Source organism: Prinia subflava, chromosome 16 (genome assembly GCF_021018805.1).
Source record: "Prinia subflava isolate CZ2003 ecotype Zambia chromosome 16, Cam_Psub_1.2, whole genome shotgun sequence".
NCBI classification, from domain to species: domain Eukaryota; kingdom Metazoa; phylum Chordata; class Aves; order Passeriformes; family Cisticolidae; genus Prinia; species Prinia subflava.
Window position 1 is genome coordinate 2248921 of NC_086262.1, and position 23863 is coordinate 2272783.

A 23863-nucleotide genomic window follows, 5' to 3' on the forward strand; every position below is an offset into this window, starting at 1 on the left:
ATGAAGGTTCGAAACAGTCCTGGTCCCAGTAAGGACCCTTGAGGAACAACACCAGGCACTGCTTTCCACCTGCACATTGAGCCACTGCCTAGAACTCTTTGGGGATGACTTTCCTGCCTGTTCCTCAGCCATTTAACAGCCTCCAGATGATTGCCCAGCACGTTCCTCTGGGTCATTATGTGGGGGACACTGCACACGTTCTCCCACTGGCCCCTGCTCTGTTCTCTGACTGCTCACCCTACCCATGGGACAAGAAAAAGCATTTCTTACAGGGACAATTTAAAGAAACAGTCTGATGGAAGTGTCTCTCTTTTCAGCTATAAACATGAAAGAACCATCTCCAGGTCATCAGAGAAGCGAGACAGAATATTATCACATGTAGAACTGAAGAGATTACAAAACTCTTCTGGGTTACAGAACTCAGAGTAGATGAAAAGAAACTTTGTTTATAGGCCCCAAACACACAGCTCGCTCTTCCCATAGGGCATCGTTCAAAAGTAAAAGATTAAGATTTTAAGTGACACAATTATGATAGTGTGCAAATACTTAGTAAGAACCTCCCAGGGTTCTCCATGCAGATGGAATACATATCTTCTAGACAATGACTTGGGGAAGAAAAACCTCACATTGCTTCATCCTAGAGACAGGAACAGGACAGGGAATGGAGGAAATCATTCCCTGCGGTCTTTCAGCAGACATTCATGCCCAGCTCACACGACTCCAATTTCCAACCCTTCACATCATCCCTGCCCTTCTTCCACCCACATCTCTTAAAAACACCTGACAGGGGAGGCCCAGCTCCCCAGACCACTTCTCTTCACACCACCAATCTCACACAGCTCTCTCTACTTCTCTGTACTGTGGAAGCTGCATTTGCCTGCTCCCTGAAGTTCTGTCAAGAGACTTCAGAGGTCTGAAAGGAAAAGCCCAGCAGTCTTTAGGGAGGCACTGAGTCAGTGAATATCTGCACAGGGGGAACTGTGCCCACCTTCGATCTCCTGCTGCACCTTGAATCTCTCCTTTCCCACCCATGCAATTCCCTTCTCATGTTAAATATTTCACAGCCAAGGCTCTTCCAGCTCCATTTCACAGAGCTCTACTTTAAAAAATAATAAAAAACCCAAAGCAGTTTTTCCATTTCCTCCTGCATTTCCTCTTCCACCTGCAGCCACCCATAGGCTTTACAGAGTCACCACTTCAAGAGGATCCTTCATCCTCAGAACATGCAGAGATATATCATCAAGGAGAACTTCTTGCCCGACCCAATCTTCAGTTGAGGACAAAGATCAAAGCATGGAAAACACAAAGACTTTTCCTGCTGACCTCCACTATGTACCGTGGAGAATGACTAAGACTGAGAACAACGTGCAGAGAAGTTCCACGCAAAGCCATCAGCATTTTGTTCAAGACACATTCAACCTATTAAATCTCATGTGCTCTTGGATAGACATATGAGCCTGGTAAAAGGTTCTATTTCTTAATAATGTGATTCAGACGTTCAGAAGATCTAATACTAACAGGGACACGGATTCTACACTGCACAGGTGACATAGGGGAGAAATATCTGGAACCTGATAAATACCCAAACTTCGACCCAAAGAACAGCCTGCCAGCAGCAGCCTTCTTCCCCCCTTCTTTCTTCACTACCTGGAAGGTTGAGGACCGACCCCACGTCCACTCAAAGTCAGTAACGGGCACCAACCCACAGACTGTCACCAAAGGAAACTCGACCTCGCTTTTCAGCAAAATCTCCTATGCAAGCCAGGGAACACGGCGGGAAAAGGGGAGCATCGGGACAAAGCCCGACGGAGAAAATGTGGACACAGAAACTCACCGAGGGAGCGGAGGGATCATCGGGGAGGGCGGTGGCCACATCCTCCTCCCCGAGCAGCGGCGCGGGCTCGTCGGGCAGCGGCCGGGCCGGGAGGGTGTCGCAGCAGCTGGCGCCCGACAAGCGCAGCTGGCTCTTGCGCGAGTCGGCCGTGAGCGACACGTCGTGCGAGTAGGACTGCAGGAAGGCGCGCACGCCGTCGATGCCCACGAAGTGCGACACGGGCACGCCGCGCAAGGCGCCGCTGGCGGGCGGCAGCAGCTGCCGGCGGCGCCAGCGGCGCAGGCGCAGCGCCAGCAGCAGCAGCAGGAAGGCGACGAAGAGGCACGACACGGCGGCCACGGCCAGCACCAGCCAGCGCGTCAGGCTGCCGGCCGCCTCGCCCGGCGCCGCCGCCTCGGCCGCGCTGCCCAGCTCGGCCAGCAGCTCGGCCACGCTCTCGGCCAGCACCACGCTCAGCGTGGCCGTGGCCGACAGCGCCGGCCGCCCGTGGTCCTTCACCACCACCACCAGGCTGTGGCGCGCCGCGTCGCGGGCCAGCGGCGAGCGCGCCGTGCGCACCTCGCCGCTGTGCAGCCCCACGCGGAACAGCCCCGGCTCCGTCGCCTTGGCCAGCTCGTACGACAGCCACGCGTTCTGCCCCGCGTCCGCGTCCACCGCCACCACCTTGGCCACCAGCGCGCCGGCCTCCGCCCAGCGCGGCGCCAGCTCCACGCCCGACCACGCAGCGCCCGAGCCCGCCGCCGCCGCCGCCGCCGCCGAAGCCGGGTACAGCACCTGCGGCGCGTTGTCGTTCTCGTCCACGATCAGCAGCCGCACCGACACGTTGCTGCTCAGCGCCGGCGCGCCGCCGTCCTCCGCACGCACCCACAGCTGCAGCTCGCGCACCTGCTCGTAGTCCAAGGAGCGCAGCGCGTACAGCGCGCCCGTCTCCGCCTGCACCGACACGTACGACGACAGCGGCGCGCCCCGCACCCGCCCCTCCCGCAGCCGGTACCGCACGCGCGCGTTCTGCCCCCAGTCCGCGTCCGTGGCGCGCACCGTCAGCACCAGCGCGCCCGCCGCGTTGTTCTCCGCCAGACGAGCGCTGTAGCGCTCCTGCTCGAACACGGGCGCGTTGTCGTTCACGTCCAGCACCCGCAGCGCCAGCACCGCGCTGCTCTGCAGCGCCGGCGACCCGCCGTCGGCCGCCCGCACCGTCACGTTGTACTCCGACACCTGCTCCCGGTCCAGCTCTTTCGATGTCACCACGCTGTAGTAGCTGCCGTGTGAGCTCTGCAGACGGAACGGGATGTCCCCATCGAGCGAGCAGCGCACATCGCCATTGGCCCCGGAGTCCTTGTCCCTTACGTGCAGCAGAGCCACCACAGTTCCCGCTGGGGCGTCTTCCGAGATCTCACTCAGTGCCGACCGCACCGAAATCTCTGGCACGTTGTCGTTGACGTCTGTCACAGTGATCACGACTTTTGTCGTGTCAAAAAGACCTCCCCCATCATGTGCCTGCACCTCCAGTTCGTAGGAGTTGCCGTCCTCGAAGTCCAGGCTCTTTGACAAGGTGATTGCTCCGGTCTCCCCATGCAGTTGGAAAATCTGCGATGCCATCTCTGTAATTTTCTCAATCGAGTATTTCACTTGCCCGTACAAGTCCTCGTCGGCGTCGGTGGCCGTGACGGTGACGAGGACGGAGCCCACGGGCACGTCCTCGGGCACACGCACCGTGTACTCCGCCTGGCTGAACACGGGCGCGTTGTCGTTCGCGTCCAGCACCGTCACGCGGATCCGAGCCGTGCCCGTCCGGGCCGGATCTCCGCCGTCGCTCGCCCTCAGCACCAGCTCGTGAAACGCCGCCTCCTCGCGGTCCAGCGTCTTGGCCAGCACCAGCTCGGGACGCTGATCGCCGCCGGGGCCCGCCTGCACGGCCAGCGAGAAGTGCTCGTCACCGCTCAGCTCGTAGCTCTGCAGGGAATTCCGGCCTGAGTCAGGATCATGAGCGTCTGGCAGGGGAAACCGCGACCCCGGGGCTGTCGTCTCGCTCACTCTCAGCTCTTTTTCTGCCTCTCGGAAGCTCGGTGCATTGTCGTTAATGTCCGTGATTTCAACTACGATTTCATAGAACTTCATTTCCCCCTCCACTATCAGCTCACAGCGCAGCACGCATTTCTCCACCAGCCGGCACAGCTGCTCTCTGTCGATCCTCTCCGCCGTCACTAAATGTCCCGTCTTCCCGTGCAGAGAGAAATACTGCGTCCTACCTTCCGAGACAAGGCGGGCACCGCGATCTCTTAGCGCCGGCAGCTGCAGCCCCAGGTCCTTGGCCACGTCGCCCACGAACGAGCCCTTGGGCATCTCCTCGGGCACCGAGTAGCGCAGCTGCCCCCACGCCGCCTCCCACGCCGCCAGCAGCACGGCCCAGAGCAGAGCTCGCTGCCGCCGGCCCCAGCGCCTCCCCGCCGCGCTCATCTCCGCCGCGCCACCTCCGGCACCGCAACACCGCCGATCCAACTCCCGCTGCCGCTCAATGCTCTCAGCTTTTGCACCCTGCGCTGCTGCCGCTCCCTGGCTGCAGAATGCACCGGCACCGCGGGCACGATCGCGGCCCGCACGCTCGGACACGGAGCGAGCAGCCGAGCGAGCCGCTCCGCAGCGGGCGGGGCTGCCGGCAGCGCTCCGCTCTCCCTCTCGCTCCTCTCGGTCAACAGCGGCGCCCGCAGCCTCCTCCCGGCACTACAGGCACCGAGCGCTGCCCGGCGCTGCCCGCCCGGCCCTGCCACACACAGGGGACAGGCGCCACGGAGACGCCGCTTTTCGTCCAGCGCCCTTCTCCTGCCTCCCCATTTCTCCAGCCCATCTCTGCTTTGATCCTCCAGGCCATCACGATCGGCAGGAAGGCAGAGGCATTCCGTGGGCGTGGCTCTTTTACCGCACGGGAAACGAAATACTTACTAGTGTTATTTTATGTAAAATAAAACACATTTTCCGTATTTAACCCTGTAGCTTTATGTTAGTCTTATCCCTTTTGTTCAAAAGCATCTTCAGCAACAGGCTGTCAGGGAGAAACTGGATGATACCGCATCCCGAATAAACAGAGCTATCAGCTTCGTTAACTCATGCTTGACGATAGTAATTGCACGATTCATGAAGTTAAAGAGCTAATTGCTACAAGATTGAATTACAAGTACAAATAAAGATGCATCTACAACACTCGAAGGAAAGTTTCAGGGCTTCACATCTTTGACATCCCTTCCTAAGACACATCTAGCAGTTCCTTACTTTATACAGATATACGTTTAAGTAAGTCGTCCTAAGGTTTTCTTTTATTCTGAAATCAGTGTGTAAAGAATTGAAGCTCGTTAGTAAACTGTTCATCTAAGTATTTCTTAATGATATCGGTACGATGTGTTTTCAAAAAAGGAATGAGAGAAAAAAAAGAACAACAATTTACAGCTGCCCTCTCGAAACGCTGCTGACCATTAATGACTGTGCAAATGGGATTGACTCAAGTGCCGAAACCGTCGCTTGGCCAATCTCCCTGATATGTGACCCCTTTGGTATCTCAGATGTCGATTTTAGTAAACACAATTGTAAAAATTTGCAGTTCTCGATATACCCGAGTTCTAGTAAATGTCCGAAACTCTCCCTCTGAAGAGAATAGAAAAAGAATGCTCTGAAACACAAATCATTGAACATTCCCACCACTGTATGAAATAAAGATCATGAAGAGCAAAACTGAGGGAACTGCCAGCCACAAGAAGGAAGACAAATAGGACAACTGCCACTTTTTCCCATCCATGAGGATGAAAACCGAAACGTTTCACGCACGTTTCCTTTCTGAACCTAATAGGGATACAGCAAATTTTAACGAACGGGCTTGTGTTAAGCTATGCACCTTTCCAAGCATACACTTTCGGAACAAATCAATCAGGAAGGAAAAATCACCGGTGTCATAGCTTTTCTCTTTTTCCCCGGCTCCGTCATGCAGAATCAGCCCTTCTCGTTCAGCAGAACACGGATCTGCTTTCAATATTGCAAACACGTTCTATATTATACAGCTCAAATACCGAAAACAAGACTCTCCCCTGAAGCTGAACTTCTGACCCATGACGAACCAAGTCCTTCCGGCTCGCCATGGACGGGGGATGGTCCCTTCACCACTTCAATCCACCAGGGACACAGGAAAGTGAAATTCACACAAACAAGAAACGGGGAAATACGAAAAAGCACTGCTACTTCCTCAAAGGGGAGCTACAGTCAAGTCATCTCAGCTGAATACGTTACCAAACAGAAATCCAAAATTTCCGCCGCAGCACAGAGACACAGATAAAGATTTCAAATTGGCGTCAGCCAAAAAAGCCCAGGAGAAAATAGCCAATATTCAGGAAAGCCCCAAAAAGACAAAGAGCTGACGCTTTACACACCTGCGGGGCGTCGGCATCGGCGGGCGGCTCTCCCACGACGAGCTCACTGCTCAGGCCGGGCTTCTCGCACGAATCCCCGCCCAGCAGCTCCTCCGCAGACAGGACGGGCACCGGCGGCGGCGGCCAAGCCGCCTCGGGCACGGCGCGGGCCGGCGCCGCCACACACAGGTTGTAGGAGTAGGGCAAGGTGCCCTCGCAGAAGTCGGCCGGGAAGGCGGCGCCGGCCACCGAGAAGCGCTGCGCGCCCAGGCAGCGCAGCACGGCGGGCGGCCCGGCCCGGCGCAGCCGCGCCAGCACCAAGAGCGCCACGCTCAGCACCAAGAGCGCCGACAGCAGCGCCAGCGCCAGCACCAGGTAGAACTGCAGCTCGGCCGCCGCCGCCTCGCCGCCCGCCGCCCGCTCGCTCAGCTCCGGCAGCGCCTCCTGCAAGCTCTCGGCCAGCACCACGTGCAGCGTGGCCGTGGCCGACAGCGCCGGCTGCCCGTGGTCCTTCACCACGGCCACCACGCGCTGCTTGGCCGCGTCCCGCTCGGACACGGCGCGCGCCGTGCGCACCTCGCCGCTGTGCAGCCCCACGCGGAACAGCGCCGGCTCCGACGCCTGCACCAGCTCGTACGACAGCCACGCGTTGCGCCCCGCGTCCGCGTCCACCGCCACCACCTTGGCCACCACGTAGCCGGCCTCGGCCGAACGCGGAACCACCTCGAAAGGCGGCGCCGCCCCTCCCGCCGCAGCCTCTCCTGGCGCCGCCGCCGCCGCCGCGCCCGCCGCCGGCCACAGCACCCGCGGCGCGTTGTCGTTGCGGTCCAGCACGAACACGCGCACCGTGGCCGTGGAGCTGCGCGCCGGCGCGCCGCCGTCCTGCGCCCGCACCGCCACCCAGAACTCGCGGCACTGCTCGTAGTCCAAGGAGCGCTGCGCGTACAGCGCGCCGCTCCGCGCCTCCACCGACACCGGCGGCGCCGCGCCCGCCGCGCCCGCGCTGCCGCCCGCCAGCCAGTAGCTCACGCGCCCGTTGGCGCCCGCGTCCGCGTCCCGCGCCTGCACGCGCACCACCAGCGCGCCCGCCGCGTTGTTCTCCGCCACGTACGCGCTGTACGCCGCCTCCTCGAACACCGGCGCGTTGTCGTTCACGTCCGACACCTCCAGCACCAGCTCCCTGCTGCTCCGCAGCGCCGGCCTGCCCCGGTCCCGGGCCACCACCGTCACGCGCTGCTCGGCCGCCTGCTCGCGGTCCAGCGCGCTCGCCGTCACCACCTTGTACGAGCCGCCCGACGACGCCACGATCGACAGCGGCGCCTCCCCCGACAGCTCGCACGACACATGACCGTTCTCGCCGGAGTCCCTGTCCCGCACTTTCAGCACGGCCACCACGGTGCCGACCGAGGCGTCCTCGGGCACGGGACTCGAGAGGGACAGAATTGTGATCTCGGGCGCGTTGTCATTCACGTCCAGCACCTCCACCTCCACCTTGCAGTGCGCCACCAAACCCCCTCCGTCTTTCGCCTCCACAGCCAGGCTAAAGGCGCTCGTCTCCTCAAAGTCCAGCGCCTCCTGCAGCGTGATTGACCCACTCTCTGCATCGACCACGAACTTCTGACGCACCTTGATCGGCATTTTCCCGAAGCTGTACGTGATGTGGGCGTTGGTACCGGCGTCGGCGTCCGAGGCTGACAGGTTCAGGACTGCCGAACCCGGCGGCGCGTCTTCACGGAGTCTCACGCGGTACCGGTCCTGCTCGAACACGGGTCGGTTATCGTTTAAATCCGTCACGTTCACCCGAATCTGGACAGTCCCGGACTTCACGGGGTCTCCTCCATCCACTGCTGTCAGCACAAGCTCATAGGAGCTTTGCTTCTCACGGTCCAGTGCTCTCTCCAGGACTAATTCCAGCTTGCTTCCGTCCGGACTGTCCTTCATGGCCAGGGAGAAGCACGGGTTGTCGGTCAGCTGATAAGTCAGCAGCGAGTTGCTGCCCACGTCTGCATCATGGGCCAGCTCCAGAGGAAAACCAGTCCCGGGAGGAATCCATTCACCGATATCGAGGTACAGAACAGCCTTGCTGAAGGTCGGGGAGTTGTCGTTCACATCCTCGATGGACACCTCGACATGGAAAACGTTCAGCGGGTTGTGCACCAGCACCTCGAAGCTGACGGAGCAGCTCGGCGACTCGCCACACATCTCCTCCCGGTCCAGCCTCTCGTTCACGTACAGGTTCCCGTTCTCCTCATTCACACTGAAGTATTGCTTCTCCTCGCTCAGCCGCAGCTTGCGCGCCGGCAGCTCGTCCGCGCTGAGCCCCAGATCCCGCGCCAGCGGCCCCACGAGCGAGCCTGTGCCCAGCTCCTCGGGGATGGCGTAGCGGACCCGCTCGGCCGCCGCCCGCCACCACACGCACAGCAGCACCGCGCCCAGCAGCGCTCGCCCGCCGCCCGGCCCGCGCCTCTGCCGCCGCCTCACCGCCATTCTCTGCCGCCAGCGCTCGCCGCGCTCCTGCCTCCTGCCGCTGCCGCGCCTCCCTCGCAGCCGCTCTCGCCGCACAGCGCAGCGCCCGCCGCAGCGCACACAGCCCGCTCGGGCCGCCTCGGACGCCGCTGCTCCCCGACAAGCGCCGCCTCTCGCCGCTGCCGCTGCCGCTGCCGCTGTGGCCGGCGCCGGGCGAGCGAGCAGCCTGCGGGGGCAGGACGCTGCGGCGGCCGCGGCTCCAGCGCCGCTCGGCGGCGGCCAACAGCGGCACCCGGAGGCGCCGCGACGCCACTGCAGCCGCCGGATGGCCGCGCTCCGGGGGCCCGGCTTGGCGCGGGGACCGGGGCTGCACCGGCACCGGGGTCTCCGCTCCGCTGCACACAGCAAGCGCAGAAGCTCTTGCTTCATTCAACTCCAGGGCGTTTCTATCTCAAATGTGCTCTCTGGTGCTTTTAGGGCATTCTTTCAAGTCACAGTGAATATCAGAAGTAAACACTCATAGCAGGGCATGACAAAATGGAATTCAACTGCTCTAAATAAAATCACGGCACATCTACATCAGCAGTAAATGACAAATAGGGAAGCCATTAGGACCTTTTTTGCACTTTTTCACATCTCTTGAATTGTCTCTTCATAACCTGGGACGAATTAATCTGAGATATAGATCGACCTAAAGCACTGTAAGCAACCCTTCTGCCATGATAGCAGAATAACATTAACTCTTTTTTTTTTTCTGACTCATGAAAGTTTATTCATTTGCATCTCCATATCTGAGCTCCTCACAAAGGATTGTGCAAAGCACTGCTGTGTCCTTTATAGACTTAACAATGCTTTCAGTTTCCAACTTAAACTTTTCTTTAAAGCTCATTTAATCCACACCTCTGGCATGAGCAGGAACAATTATTCCTAGATTTGAATTTTTGAGGCATATCCAAAACCTCTCTGGGCAATATGTTCATTTTCTCACAACCCACACTGTGAAGCTCTCTCCTAATCAAAACCTCTCTTCTTTTAGTGAACAACACTTGTTTGCTCTCCTAATACCACCAGTCCTAGTTAAAAGACCTCTGTCCATATTTCCTATAAGCATATTTGTAATTGATAAAGCAAAGTATTTTGAAAAGTCTACACAAATATATCATTTCTCCATTCCTGAAGACCTAAACTCCTTCAGTCCTTCTGCAGAGCAGAGATCTTAAAACCCAAAGACCATTCCCATGATCCTTCTGGGAACTTTGGCATGCCCATTTGGGATATTGCCACAAGATCTGTATGCAACCTACGCACTCAGAAAAACAGTTTAGAGGGAGAAAAGAATCTCCCTCGACCTGTCAGGCAGGACCTTGCTCTTTGCCCTGTTCAGCTTCATGATGGATCCACGGGGACACTTCTCCAGCCCATCCCTCACTGGCACCTCTGCCCTCTCAAGAATCAACTCAAAGTGGTGTCAGCTGCAAATTCTCTCCAGCTGCTCTCAATCCCATTGTCCATGAAGGTTCTAAACAGTTCTGGTCCCAGTAAGGACCCCTGAGGGACAGCACCAGTCACTGCTTTCCACCTGCACATTGAGCCACTTCCTAGAACTCTTTGGGGATGACTTTCCTGCCTGTTCCTCAGCCATTTAACAGCCTCCAGATGATTGCCCAGCACGTTCCTCTGGGTCATGACGTGGGGGACACTGCACACATTCTCCCACTGGCCCCTGCTCTGTTCATGGAAACCTTGGCAGGGCTGGGTGGCCACTCTGCACTTTGACCACTGCAGCACAGATGCTTCTGCATTTTTACACCACACACAAAGTGTTCCTGGGGGAGCACACATGTGCTTAGGAAACCCTTCCTCTTTCCACCTGGAAACATCCCAGCTGTGTGTGGGAACTCCACCTGCACTGGCCCAGCTGGCACAGAGGACACCTTCCACAGCAGATCAGACACGCTGGGCTGGAGCTCATGACAACAAGCACTGCAGAGGGAGAAACACAGAGAAGTCAACACATGCAAGAACATTTTGTAGGTCTCACTGGCTCTGCACAAGCAACTCCAATCCCACTGGACTCCAGCAGGCACAGGCTGTGTTAGCTATGACACAGCACAAGCAAGGCAATGACCGACTTCTCCTCTGGCCTCACACACAGAGCTCCCCTGGCTTCTTCTTCTTCTACGCCATGCAGCTGCAAGGTTCTGCTTGTGGCCATCTCCTCACTGTTCACATTTCTCATCAGATGATCATGCACTGCAGCCACACCCACAAGGGAGGTACATTTGTCTGCTCACCACCATGATGATAAGGGACTGAAGGATTCTACAGCACCCAAATGATAAACAACCATACTGAAAGATTAGCAGTCATCCAACAGAGAATGGATCATCAAACCATTGGCTTAGAGGGAATCTCCTCCCCAGCTTTATCTCGTGATCTTGAATGAATGATGTGCCATCTACTAAAGTCATATTTACATCTGTTGTTCCCAGCAGTAACAGAACACAAAGTCACTCTCATATCTCCTGCCCTCCACTCCCACTGGAACAAGAGCAAGAGATATGAACACACCAGATATTGCTAAAAAAGATAGGTTGTTGATAGTAGTAAGTATACCCACATACAGAGAAAATCAAGGAAAAACAACATGGAAAAAAACAACAAACAAACAACAAAAACCCAAACCAGAAATCAGATAAGGCAAGGAAGTATTAGAAGACAACAAGGTGTCAAAGATCCTCACACTGAAGTCATCTAGGCCTTGATTTCAGGCCTTAAAATTCATCCCTGAGAACATCCAGCAGTCACTGAGGCCTCAAGCTGTAAGTGTGGCCCTAAACACTCACACTGCACAGCAGCATAGGGGGCTCCGTTTGATGAATCAGTCCTCTCCTCAGCAACTTTGTCTACTGCATGGCCTGCTCACCTTGCACAGTTATGAAACCATCATTTTAAACAGCTTCTCATGGGCCTCTTCTTCAAGTTAAATCTTCTGACAAATTACAACAGATTCTCTTATTCCTTCTGCTTCCTCTTCTTTCTATCTCCCCCACACACAATTCTTTCCTAGGTGGCTGAAGTAAGGATTTGCTGAAAAACAATAATCGCTGTATCAAATTTAAATGTACTGACCAGAGTTGTGAAACTGAGCTGCAAGATAAAGTGAAAACAAAGGCCTGAATAAAAGTGTAATTACAACTCTGAAGAAACTCAATATCACAATGTTGCATAGAGATACAGATGGATAATGGAGGTATTACACAGGATTCATTGGCTGTTCTACACAAGAATTATGGGTCTACATGAAGGGTCACTGTGGAAAATGTTCATGTTGAGCACTGTCATTGTGTTTCATGACAGAGAAACCTGTATCAGAACAGAACAGAAAGGTCACGAGCATTGGCAGCAAGCAAGAAATCAAACCATTTCTAGAGCAGAAACCACGCAGATTCACCACATTTCTAGGCACAGAACTGAGCTCTCACCCTCCTCTGCATTCACAGCCTTACTTTCACCATCAACATATTGCAAAATTTGGTTTTTATGTTTGCTACAAAGAAAACACCTTGGACAAACATATATTCATGATGTTGTATTTGTTTAATGAAAAATTCAAGGTCAGGCTGGATGGGACTCTGAGCAACCTGGTCTGGTGGAAAGTGTCCTTGCCCAGAAGAGTCAGTACAACAAGATCTTTAAGGTCCTTTTCAACACAATCCATTCTATGAGTCTCTGTTTATATCATTCCATAATACCATGTACAGGTTCAAGGGATGGAGGAGAGATACTCTCCCTACAGGATAATTCCATGTTTTGGAGTTTGCAGGATCACCACGCACAATGCGGATCAACTGTACTCCTTGACAAGAAGAAAAAAAAACAAACAAACAAAAAACCAAACTACCCAAACAAATCAAATCATCCAAAAATACTTAATCAACCTAAAGAAGAATGGGAAAACACCAGAACAGTATCAATCATGGCCTCACATTTCAGATTGCGTTACCTGTAGTGTGTACACAACACAAGAGATTCGACTGTAACTAATGCACAGGAGGCCTCACACAGGAGCTCACCCCAGACAGTCATTTCCTTGGACAGTAAGAGAAAGAAAAACCTTGGAACCACAGCTCATCTACTAGGACAAAAAGAACTTGACACAGTTCATTCATTCATTTGAACTCCATCACAGTGAACTACAGCACCAGCCCTGTCTCTGGATACACAGACTTTTCTCTGTCCAAGTAGGACATGAAAGCAAATTTTGCATACAGACATCCGTAGGAGAAAAGTTGTGTGCACAGCTTCTCAGATCATAAGCATCACAGTTTGGATTACTCTTTTGCTCCCAATTATTGGAACCAGTGTAAAACCTTAGATAGGCCATAAATTGTTACCAGCTCTGTCACAGACCCAGCCATCCAAGGAGCAGCTCAGAGGCAACATCACCGTTCTTCAGCACATGCACCCCTCACAAGATGTGCCACTGCCACCCTGCATGCACAAGAATACCAAACCCAAACCAGGCCATTGCAGTCCAAACCACACAAGATAAAATCAGGAGACTCCTCCTGACTCATGTTCAGAAGGCCAGCAATAGCCCTGGGCATCAACAAAACACAGGCCATGTCTCCACCAGGGCCTCCTCACACACCACCCCCCCAACACTCCCCCTAACCCTGCACATCTCACAGGGTTATCACAGATCTTCAGAATTTAGAGACTCCACCAAAAGGAAAGTTTCTCAGATTGTATCTCCTGACCATGGATAAGATTTGACTTCTCACCCTACCCATGGGACAAAAAAAAAAGCATTTCTCACAGAGATAACTAAAAGAAACATCTCTCTTTTCAGCTACAAACATGAAAGAACCATCTCCAGGTCATCAGAAAACTGAGACAAAAAACTATCACCTGACCAATTGAAGAGATTACAAAATTCTGCTAGGTTATAGAACTCAGAGTAGATGATTAATAACTTTGTTTATAGGCTCCAAACACACAGCTTGCTCTTCCCATATGGCATCTTTCATAGGTACAACATTAGGATTTTAAGTAATATAATTATGATGGCATGCAAATACTTAATAAGAACCTCCCAGGGTTCTCCATGCAGATGGAATACATATCTTCTAGACAATGACTTGGGGAAGAAAAACCTCACATTGCTTCATCCTAGAGACAGGAACTGGACAGGGAATGGAGGAAATCATTCCCTGCAGTCTTTCAGCAGACATTCATGCACAGCTCACACGACTCCAATTTCCAACCCTTCACATCATCCCTGCTCTTCTTCCACCCACATCTCTTAAAAACACCTGACAGTGGAGGCCCAGCTCCCCAGACCACTTCTCTTCACACCACCAATCTTACACAGCTCTCTCTACTTCTCTGTACCATGGAAGCTGCATTTGCCTGCTCCCTGAAGTTCTGTCAAGAGACTTCCGAGGTCTGAAAGGAGAAGCCCAGCAGTCTTTAGGGAGACACTGAGTCAGTGAATATCTGCACAGGGGGAATTGTGCCCACCTTCGATCTCCTGCTGCACCTTGAATCTCTCCCTTCCCACCCACGCAATTCCCTTCCCATGCTAAATATTTCATAGCCAAGGCTCTTCCAGCTCCATTTAACGTAGTTCTATCTTAAAAAAACAAAAAAACCCAAAGCCGTTTTCCCATTTCCTCCTGCATTTACTCCTCCCCGTAGAGATACCCACAGGCTTTTCAGAGTCACACCTTCAAGAGGATCCCTCATCTTCAGAACAGGCAGACATCATGGAGAACTTGTTGCCTGACCCAGTCCTCACCTAAGGACAAAGATCAAAACATGGATGGAATTAAGGCATTCCCTGCTGACTTCCATTATGTATCTTGGAAAATGATAAAGAACAAACTGCAGAGCAGTTCCACACAAAGCCATCAGCATTTTGTTCAAGACACATTCAATCTATTTAGGCACATGTGTTCTTGGGAAGACATATGCGCTGATAAAGAGTTGTATTTCTGAATAATACGATATATCCATTCAGAAGATCTAATACTAATCAGAAAACATTCTACACAGCACAGATGACATAGGGGAAGACTAACTGGAACCTGAACAAATAATCCAGTTTTTGAGCTAACGAAGAGCCTGCCAGAAGCGGCCTTCTCCCCCCTACCTTCTTCACTAACTGGAAGGCTGAGGACCGACCCCACGTCCACTCTAAGACAGCAACGGGCACCAGCACTCAGAATGTCACCAAAGGAAACTCTGCCTTGATTTTCAGCAAAGTCTCCTATGCAAGCCAGGGAACAGGCGGGGAAAGGGGAACATCGGGACAAAGCCCAGCGGAGAAAATGTGGGCAGAGAAACTCACCGAGGGAGTGGAGGGAATGATGCCCACATTCGATCTCCTGTTGCACCTTGAATCTCTCCCTTCCCACCCATGCAATTCCCATCCCATGTTAAATACTTCATAGCCAAGGCTCTTCTGGCTCCATTTGACATAGTTCTATCTTAAAAAAACAAGAAAAAACAAAGAACTTTTGCCATTTCCTCCTGCATTTCTGTCTCCACATAGAGCCACCCACAGGCTTTTCCAAGAGTCACAACATCAAGAGAATCCTTCATCTTCAGAACAGACAGACATCATCAACGACCATTTGTTGCCCGGCCGAATCCTAAGTTGAGAACAGAGATCAAAGCATGGATGGCAGAAAGCCATTCCCTTCTGACCTCCACTATGTATCATGGAGAATGATAAAGGCTGAGATCCACGTGCAGAGGAGTCCCATGCAAAGCCATCAGCATTTTGTTCAAGACACATTCAACACATTCAAGCACATGTGCTGCTGCGAAAGACACATGAACCTCCTAAAAAGTTGTATTTCTTAGTAATGCAGTATACCCATTTGGAAGATGTAATATCAATCGGAAAACAGATTCTACATGGCACAGGTGAAATAGAGGAAAAATACATGGAACCTGATAAATACTCAAAACTCTGACCCAACGAACAGCCTGCCAGCAGCAGCCTTCTCACGGCTTCATTCTTCACTACCTGGAAGGCTGAGGAGCCCATGTTCACACCATGACAGCATCGGGCACCAGCACTCAGAATGTCACCAAAGAAAAGTCGACCTCGCTTTTCAGCTAAGTGTCCTATGCAAGCCAGGGAACACGGCAGGGAAAGGGGAGCATCACGAGAAATCGTCGCGGAGAAAATGTGGGCAGAGAAACTCACCGAGGGAGCGGAGGGATCAGCGGGGAGGGCGGCGGCCACATCCTCCTCCCCGAGCAGCGGCGCGGGCTCGTCGGGCAGCGGCCGGGCCGGGAGGGTGTCGCAGCAGCTGGCGCCCGACAAGCGCAGCTGGCTCTTGCGCGAGTCGGCCGTGAGCGACACGTCGTGCGAGTAGGACTGCAGGAAGGCGCGCACGCCGTCGATGCCCACGAAGTGCGACACGGGCACGCCGCGCAAGGCGCCGCTGGCGGGCGGCAGCAGCTGCTGGCGGCGCCAGCGGCGCAGGCGCAGCGCCAGCAGCAGCAGCAGGAAGGCGACGAAGAGGCACGACACGGCGGCCACGGCCAGCACCAGCCAGCGCGTCAGGCTGCCGGCCGCCTCGCCCGGCGCCGCCGCCTCGGCCGCGCTGCCCAGCTCGGCCAGCAGCTCGGCCACGCTCTCGGCCAGCACCACGCTCAGCGTGGCCGTGGCCGACAGCGCCGGCCGCCCGTGGTCCTTCACCACCACCACCAGGCTGTGGCGCGCCGCGTCGCGGGCCAGCGGCGAGCGCGCCGTGCGCACCTCGCCGCTGTGCAGCCCCACGCGGAACAGCCCCGGCTCCGTCGCCTTGGCCAGCTCGTACGACAGCCACGCGTTCTGCCCCGCGTCCGCGTCCACCGCCACCACCTTGGCCACCAGCGCGCCGGCCTCCGCCCAGCGCGGCGCCAGCTCCACGCCCGACCACGCAGCGCCCGAGCCCGCCGCCGCCGCCGCCGCCGCCGAAGCCGGGTACAGCACCTGCGGCGCGTTGTCGTTCTCGTCCACGATCAGCAGCCGCACCGACACGTTGCTGCTCAGCGCCGGCGCGCCGCCGTCCTCCGCACGCACCCACAGCTGCAGCTCGCGCACCTGCTCGTAGTCCAAGGAGCGCAGCGCGTACAGCGCGCCCGTCTCCGCCTGCACCGACACGTACGACGACAGCGGCGCGCCCCGCACCCGCCCCTCCCGCAGCCGGTACCGCACGCGCGCGTTCTGCCCCCAGTCCGCGTCCGTGGCGCGCACCGTCAGCACCAGCGCGCCCGCCGCGTTGTTCTCCGCCAGACGAGCGCTGTAGCGCTCCTGCTCGAACACGGGCGCGTTGTCGTTCACGTCCAGCACCCGCAGCGCCAGCACCGCGCTGCTCTGCAGCGCCGGCGACCCGCCGTCGGCCGCCCGCACCGTCACGTTGTACTCCGACACCTGCTCGCGGTCCAGCTCTCTCGATGTCACCACACGGTAATAGTCTTTGAAACTCTTCTCTAGCTGGAACGGGACGTCCTTGTAGAGCGAGCACCGAACCTCGCCATTGGCCCCGGAGTCCCGGTCCTGCACGTGCAGCAGGGCCACCACAGTTCCCGGCTGGGCATCCTCTGGGATCTCGTTCAGCTGTGATGATATTGTCAGTTCGGGCGCATTGTCATTAACATCTGTCACAGTGATCGCGACTTTTGCAGTGTCGAAAAGAGCTCCACCGTCATGTGCCTGCACCTCCAATTCGTACGAAACACCTTCCTCGAAATCAAGGATCGTCAACAGCTTGATGTCTCCCGTTTCAGTATCCAGATGGAAAATATCCGATGCCATGTCGGTCGTTTTCTTCACAGAGTATGTCACCTGCCCGTAAAGACCCTCATCTGCGTCCGTAGCCGTGACGGTGACGAGGACGGAGCCCACGGGCACGTCCTCGGGCACACGCACCGTGTACTCCGCCTGGCTGAACACGGGCGCGTTGTCGTTCGCGTCCAGCACCGTCACGCGGATCCGAGCCGTGCCCGTCCGTGCCGGATCGCCGCCGTCGCTCGCCCTCAGCACCAGCTCGTGAAACGCCGCCTCCTCGCGGTCCAGCGCCTTGGCCAGCACCAGCTCGGGACGCTGATCGCCGCCGGGGCCCGCCTGCACGGCCAGCGAGAAGTGCTCGTCACCGCTCAGCTCGTAGCTCTGCAGGGAATTCCGGCCCGAGTCCGGGTCGTGAGCCCTAGGAAGTGGAAACCGTGATCCCGGGGCTGTCATCTCGCTCATTCTCAGTTCTGTTTCTGCCTCTCGGAAGCTCGGCGCGTTGTCGTTAATGTCTGTGATTTCTACTTCAATTCCGTACACCTGCATCTGTCCGTCCACTATCAGTTCAGAGCTCAGCACGCATTTCTCCACCAACCGGCACAGCTGCTCTCTGTTGAGCCTCTCCGCCGTCACTAAATGTCCCGTCTTCCCGTGCAGAGAGAAATACTGCGTCCTACCTTCCGAGACAAGGCGGGCACCGCGATCGCTTAGCGCCGGCAGCTGCAGCCCCAGGTCCTTGGCCACATCGCCCACGAACGAGCCCTTGGGCATCTCCTCGGGCACCGAGTAGCGCAGCTGCCCCCACGCCGCCTCCCACGCCGCCAGCAGCACGGCCCAGAGCAGAGCTCGCTGCCGCCGGCCCCAGCGCCTCCCCGCCGCGCTCATCTCCGCCGCGCCACCGCCGGCACCGCAACAGCGCCGATCCAACTCCCGCTGCCGCTCAATGCTCTCAGCTTCTGCACCCTGCGCTGCTGCCGCTCCCTGGCTGCAGAATACACCGGCACCGCGGGCACGATCGCGGCCCGCACGGTCGCACACAGAGCGAGCAGCCGAGCGAGCCGATCCGCAGCGGGCGGGGCTGCCGGCAGCGCTCCGCTCTCCCTCTCGCTCCTCTCGGTCAACAGCGGCGCCCGCAGCCTCCTCCCGGCACTGCAGGCACCGAGCGCTGCCCGGCGCTGCCCGCCCGGCCCTGCCACACACAGGGGACAGGCGCCACGGAGACGCCGCTTTTCGTCCAGCGCCCTTCTCCTGCCTCCCCATTTCTCCAGCCGATCTCTGCTTTGATCCTCCAGGCCATGACGATCGGCAGGAAGGCAGAGACATTCCGTGGGCGTGGTTCTTTTACTCGACGGGAAACCAATCTCTTACTAATTTCATTATATGTAAAAAACCTCAGATTATTCGTATTTCACTCTGTAGCTTATTGTTACTCTTATCCCTTTTGTTCAGTGGCATTTTCAAAAACAGGCTCTCAGAGAGAGAACAGAAAGATACCGCATCCCGATTAAACAGAGCTATCAGGTTCATTAACTCAAGCAGGATAAGAGCTATTGCGCGATTCATGAAGTTAACGACCTAATTGTTAACGGATTGAATTACAAATATAAATAAAGATGCAGCTATAACTCTCAGCGGATATTCTCAGGACTTCAAATACTTGGTACCCCTTCCTAAGATAAACCTATACTAAGATTTACCTAAGATTTACTTTAAGTCAAGTCATTCCAGATTTCCTCTTTTTCTGGACTCAATGTGAAAACCATTGAAGTTCGTCGGTAAATTATTCATCTCTGTGTTTCTTATTGACGCTGGTAAGCTATGTTTTCAAGAAAAGAATTATAGAAACAAATGAAGAACAAATGTACAGCTGCCCTCTCGAAACTGTGCTGACCAGTAATCAATGTCGAAATTGGATTGATTGAAGTGCCTAAACCGTCGTCTGGCTTGGACTGATATCTGATCCCTTTCGTATTCTAGATGTCTATCCTAGCAAACAGAACTGCAAAAATTTGCAGTTCTCGATATATCCGAGTTGTACTAAATTCCAAAAACTCTCAAAGTAAAGAAAATGGGAAAAAACCTCGCTGAAACACAAATCATTCAACACTCTCACCTCTGTGAGAAATAAAGGTCAGAAAGAGCAAAACTGAGGAACTGCCAGCAACAAAAAGGGAGCCAAATAGGACAACTGCCGCATTTCCCCACAAAACGGGAGAAAATCTTTTTTCACTGAGGATGGACCCCAGAACTTTTCACACGTTTCCTTTCTGAACCTAATAGGGACACAACAAATTTTAACGAACGGGCTTGTGTAAAGCTCTACTCCTGTTCCAAGTACACCCTTTCCTAAGAAATCAGGAAGGAAGGAAAAATTTCCAACAAAGGTGTCATGGCTTTTCTCTTTTCCCCCGACTCCGTCATGCAGAATCAGCCCTTCTCCTTCCACAGAATACGGATCTGATTTCATATTGCTAATACATTCCAATTTATCGAGCTCAAGTCTCGACAACAAAACCCATCCCATGAAGATTAACCTTTGATCCCTAAGGAACCAAGTCCTTGCTGCTGTCCTTCGACGCGGGATGGTCCCTTCCTCATTTCAATCTACTACGGAGACAGGAAAGTGAAACTCACACAAACAAGACACCGGGAAATACGGAAAAGCACTTCTACTACCTCAAACGGGAGCTACAGTCAAAGCATTTCAGCTGAAGATATTACCAAAGAGAAATCAAAACTTTCCGACGCTAAACAAACACAGAAAAAGACGTGAAATTGGCGTCACCAAAGAAAACCAGGGGAAAAGGGGCGACCTTTAGGAAAAGCTCAAAAGGAGAAAGAGATCACGCTTTACAGACCTGCGGTGCATCGACATCGGCGGGCGGCTCTCCCACGACGAGCTCACTGCTCAGGCCGGGCTTCTCGCAGCAATCACCGCCCAGCAGCTCCTCCGCAGACAGGACGGGCACCGGCGGCGGCGGCCAAGCCGCCTCGGGCACGGCGCGGGCCGGCGCCGCCACGCACAGGTTGTAGGAGTAGGGCAAGGTGCCCTCGCAGAAGTCGGCCGGGAAGGCGGCGCCGGCCACCGAGAAGCGCTGCGCGCCCAGGCAGCGCAGCACGGCGGGCGGCCCGGCCCGGCGCAGCCGCGCCAGCACCAAGAGCGCCACGCTCAGCACCAAGAGCGCCGACAGCAGCGCCAGCGCCAGCACCAGGTAGAACTGCAGCTCGGCCGCCGCCGCCTCGCCGCCCGCCGCCCGCTCGCTCAGCTCCGGCAGCGCCTCCTGCAAGCTCTCGGCCAGCACCACGTGCAGCGTGGCCGTGGCCGACAGCGCCGGCTGCCCGTGGTCCTTCACCACGGCCACCACGCGCTGCTTGGCCGCGTCCCGCTCGGACACGGCGCGCGCCGTGCGCACCTCGCCGCTGTGCAGCCCCACGCGGAACAGCGCCGGCTCCGACGCCTGCACCAGCTCGTACGACAGCCACGCGTTGCGCCCCGCGTCCGCGTCCACCGCCACCACCTTGGCCACCACGTAGCCGGCCTCGGCCGAACGCGGAACCACCTCGAAAGGCGGAGCCGCCCCTCCCGCCGCAGCCTCTCCTTGCGCTGCCGCCGCCGCCGGCCACAGCACCCGCGGCGCGTTGTCGTTGCGGTCCAGCACGAACACGCGCACCGTGGCCGTGGAGCTGCGCGCCGGCGCGCCGCCGTCCTGCGCCCGCACCGCCACCCAGAACTCGCGGCACTGCTCGTAGTCCAAGGAGCGCTGCGCGTACAGCGCGCCGCTCCGCGCCTCCACCGACACCGGCGGCGCCGCGCCCGCCGCGCCCGCGCTGCCGCCCGCCAGCCAGTAGCTCACGCGCCCGTTGGCGCCCGCGTCCGCGTCCCGCGCCTGCACGCGCACCACCAGCGCGCCCGCCGCGTTGTTCTCCGCCACGTACGCGCTGTACGCCGCCTCCTCGAACACCGGCGCGTTGTCGTTCACGTCCGACACCTCCAGCACCAGCTCCCTGCTGCTCCGCAGCGCCGGCCTGCCCCGGTCCCGGGCCACCACCGTCACGCGCTGCTCGGCCGCCTGCTCGCGGTCCAGCGCGCTCGCCGTCACCACCTTGTACGAGCCGCCCGACGACGCCACGACCGACAGCGGCGCCTCGCCCGACAGCTCGCACGACACCTGACCGTTCTCGCCCGAGTCCCGATCCCGCACTTTCAGCAGGGCCACCACGGTGCCGACCGGAGCGTCCTCGGGCACAGGACTCGAGAGGGACAGAACCGTGATCTCGGGCGCGTTGTCATTCTCGTCTGTAATGTCGATTTGCACTTCGCAGTGACTGGTGAGCCCGCCGCCATCTCTCGCCTCCAGGACGAAGATGTATTTACTCTCGGCCTCAAAATCGAGGACCCCCGCTGTCCTGATCTCCCCGCTCTCACTGTCGACAGTGAACAACTCCCTGACGGCGTCTGGGACGTTGCCGAAGGAGTAGGACACTCGCCCGTTGGAGCCCGCATCCACATCCGTGGCCCATACCCGCAGCACGAGCGAACCAACGGGCAGATTCTCTGCCACGCGCGCATTGTAGACACTTTTGCTGAACACCGGTGGGTTGTCATTGGCATCTGTGACATTGATGCGAATCTGGACAGTCCCGGACCTCGTCGGTTCCCCGCCATCCACTGCTGTCAGCACCAATTCAATGGAGCTCTGCTTCTCCCGGTCCAGAGCTCTCTCCAGCACCAATTCTGGCTGCTTGCTTCCACCGGGCTTCTCCTTTAGGGCCAAACTGAAGCACGGGTTCGTGGTGAGTTCATAAGTGAGCAGCGAGTTGCTTCCTGCGTCTACGTCTCGTGCAGTCTCCAGCGGAAAACGAGCACCGGGAGGGATTAATTCACCGATCTCCAGGTCCAGAGCAGCCTTTCTGAAGGTCGGGGAGTTGTCATTCACGTCCTCGATCGTCACATCAACATGGAAAACGTTCAGCGGGTTGTGCACCACCACCTCGAAGCTGACGGAACAGATCTCAGAAGCGCCGCACATCTCCTCCCGGTCCAGCCTCTCGTTCACGTACAGGTTCCCGTTCTCCTCATTCACACTGAAGTATTGCTTCTCCTCGCTCAGCCGCAGCTTGCGCGCCGGCAGCTCGTCCGCGCTGAGCCCCAGGTCCCGCGCCAGCGGCCCCACGAGCGAGCCTGTGCCCAGCTCCTCGGGGATGGCGTAGCGGACCCGCTCGGCCGCCGCCCGCCACCACACGCACAGCAGCACCGCGCCCAGCAGCGCTCGCCCGCCGCCCGGCCCGCGCCTCTGCCGCCGCCTCACCGCCATTCTCTGCCGCCAGCGCTCGCCGCGCTCCTGCCTCCTGCCGCTGCCGCGCCTCCCTCGCAGCCGCTCTCGCCGCACAGCGCAGCGCCCGCCGCAGCGCACACAGCCCGCTCGGGCCGCCTCGGACGCCGCTGCTCCCCGACAAGCGCCGCCTCTCGCCGCTGCCGCTGCCGCTGCCGCTGTGGCCGGCGCCGGGCGAGCGAGCAGCCTGCGGGGGCAGGACGCTGCGGCGGCCGCGGCTCCAGCGCCGCTCGGCGGCGGCCAACAGCGGCACCCGGAGGCGCCGCGACGCCACTGCAGCCGCCGGATGGCCGCGCTCCGGGGGCCCGGACTGGCGCGGGGACCGGGCTGCACCGGCACCGGGGTCTCCGCTCCGCTGCACACAGCAAGCGCAGAAGCTCTTGCTTCATTCGACTCCAGGGCCTTTCTATCTCAAATGTGCGTGCCGGTGCTTTTAGAGCATTCTTTCGAGTCACACTGAACAGTCAGAAGCAAACATTCATAGCAGGGCATTAAAAAATGGAATTCAGCTGCTCTCTAATGAAACCGCGGCGCATCAACAGGAGCAATAAACGATAAAACAGGGAAGACGTCAAGAGGTTTTTCGCACTTTGTCATATCTCTTGAATTGTCCCTTCATAACCTGGGACAAATTAATCTGAGATATAGATCAACCTAAAGCACTCTAAGCAACCCTTCTGCCAAGATAGCAGAATAACATAAACTCTTTTTTTTTTTTCTGACTCATGAAAGTTTATTCATTTGCATCTCCATATCTGAGCTCCTCACAAAGGATTGTGCAAAGCACTGCTGGGTCTTTTATAGAGCTAAACAATACTTTCAGTTTCCAACTGAAACTTTTCTTTAAGGCTCATTTAATCCACACCTCTGCCATAAGTAGGAACAATTATTCCTAGATTTGAACTTTTGAAGCATATACAAAACTTCTCTGGACAATATGTTCCATTTTGTCACAACCCACACTGTGAAGCTCTCTCCAAAACTTCCCTTCTTTTGGGTAAAAAAACTTGTCTGCTCTCCTATGACCACCAGTCCTTGTAACAAG

The 23863-nt window shown here is 56.4% G+C and overlaps 1 protein-coding gene across 1 annotated transcript; it reads right to left on the reverse strand.

Annotated features, from left to right (window-relative positions):
- Positions 1–895: 895 nt before the first annotated feature.
- On the reverse strand, positions 896–18718 carry LOC134559266 (protocadherin-16-like). The gene is given in 6 exon segments (XM_063413872.1): positions 896–913; positions 1835–4420; positions 4422–4502; positions 4505–4595; positions 6236–9086; positions 15940–18718. Coding segments are annotated over 6 exon segments (8058 nt in total). The 5' UTR covers positions 18371–18718.
- Between the last annotated feature and the right edge of the window lie 5145 nt (positions 18719–23863).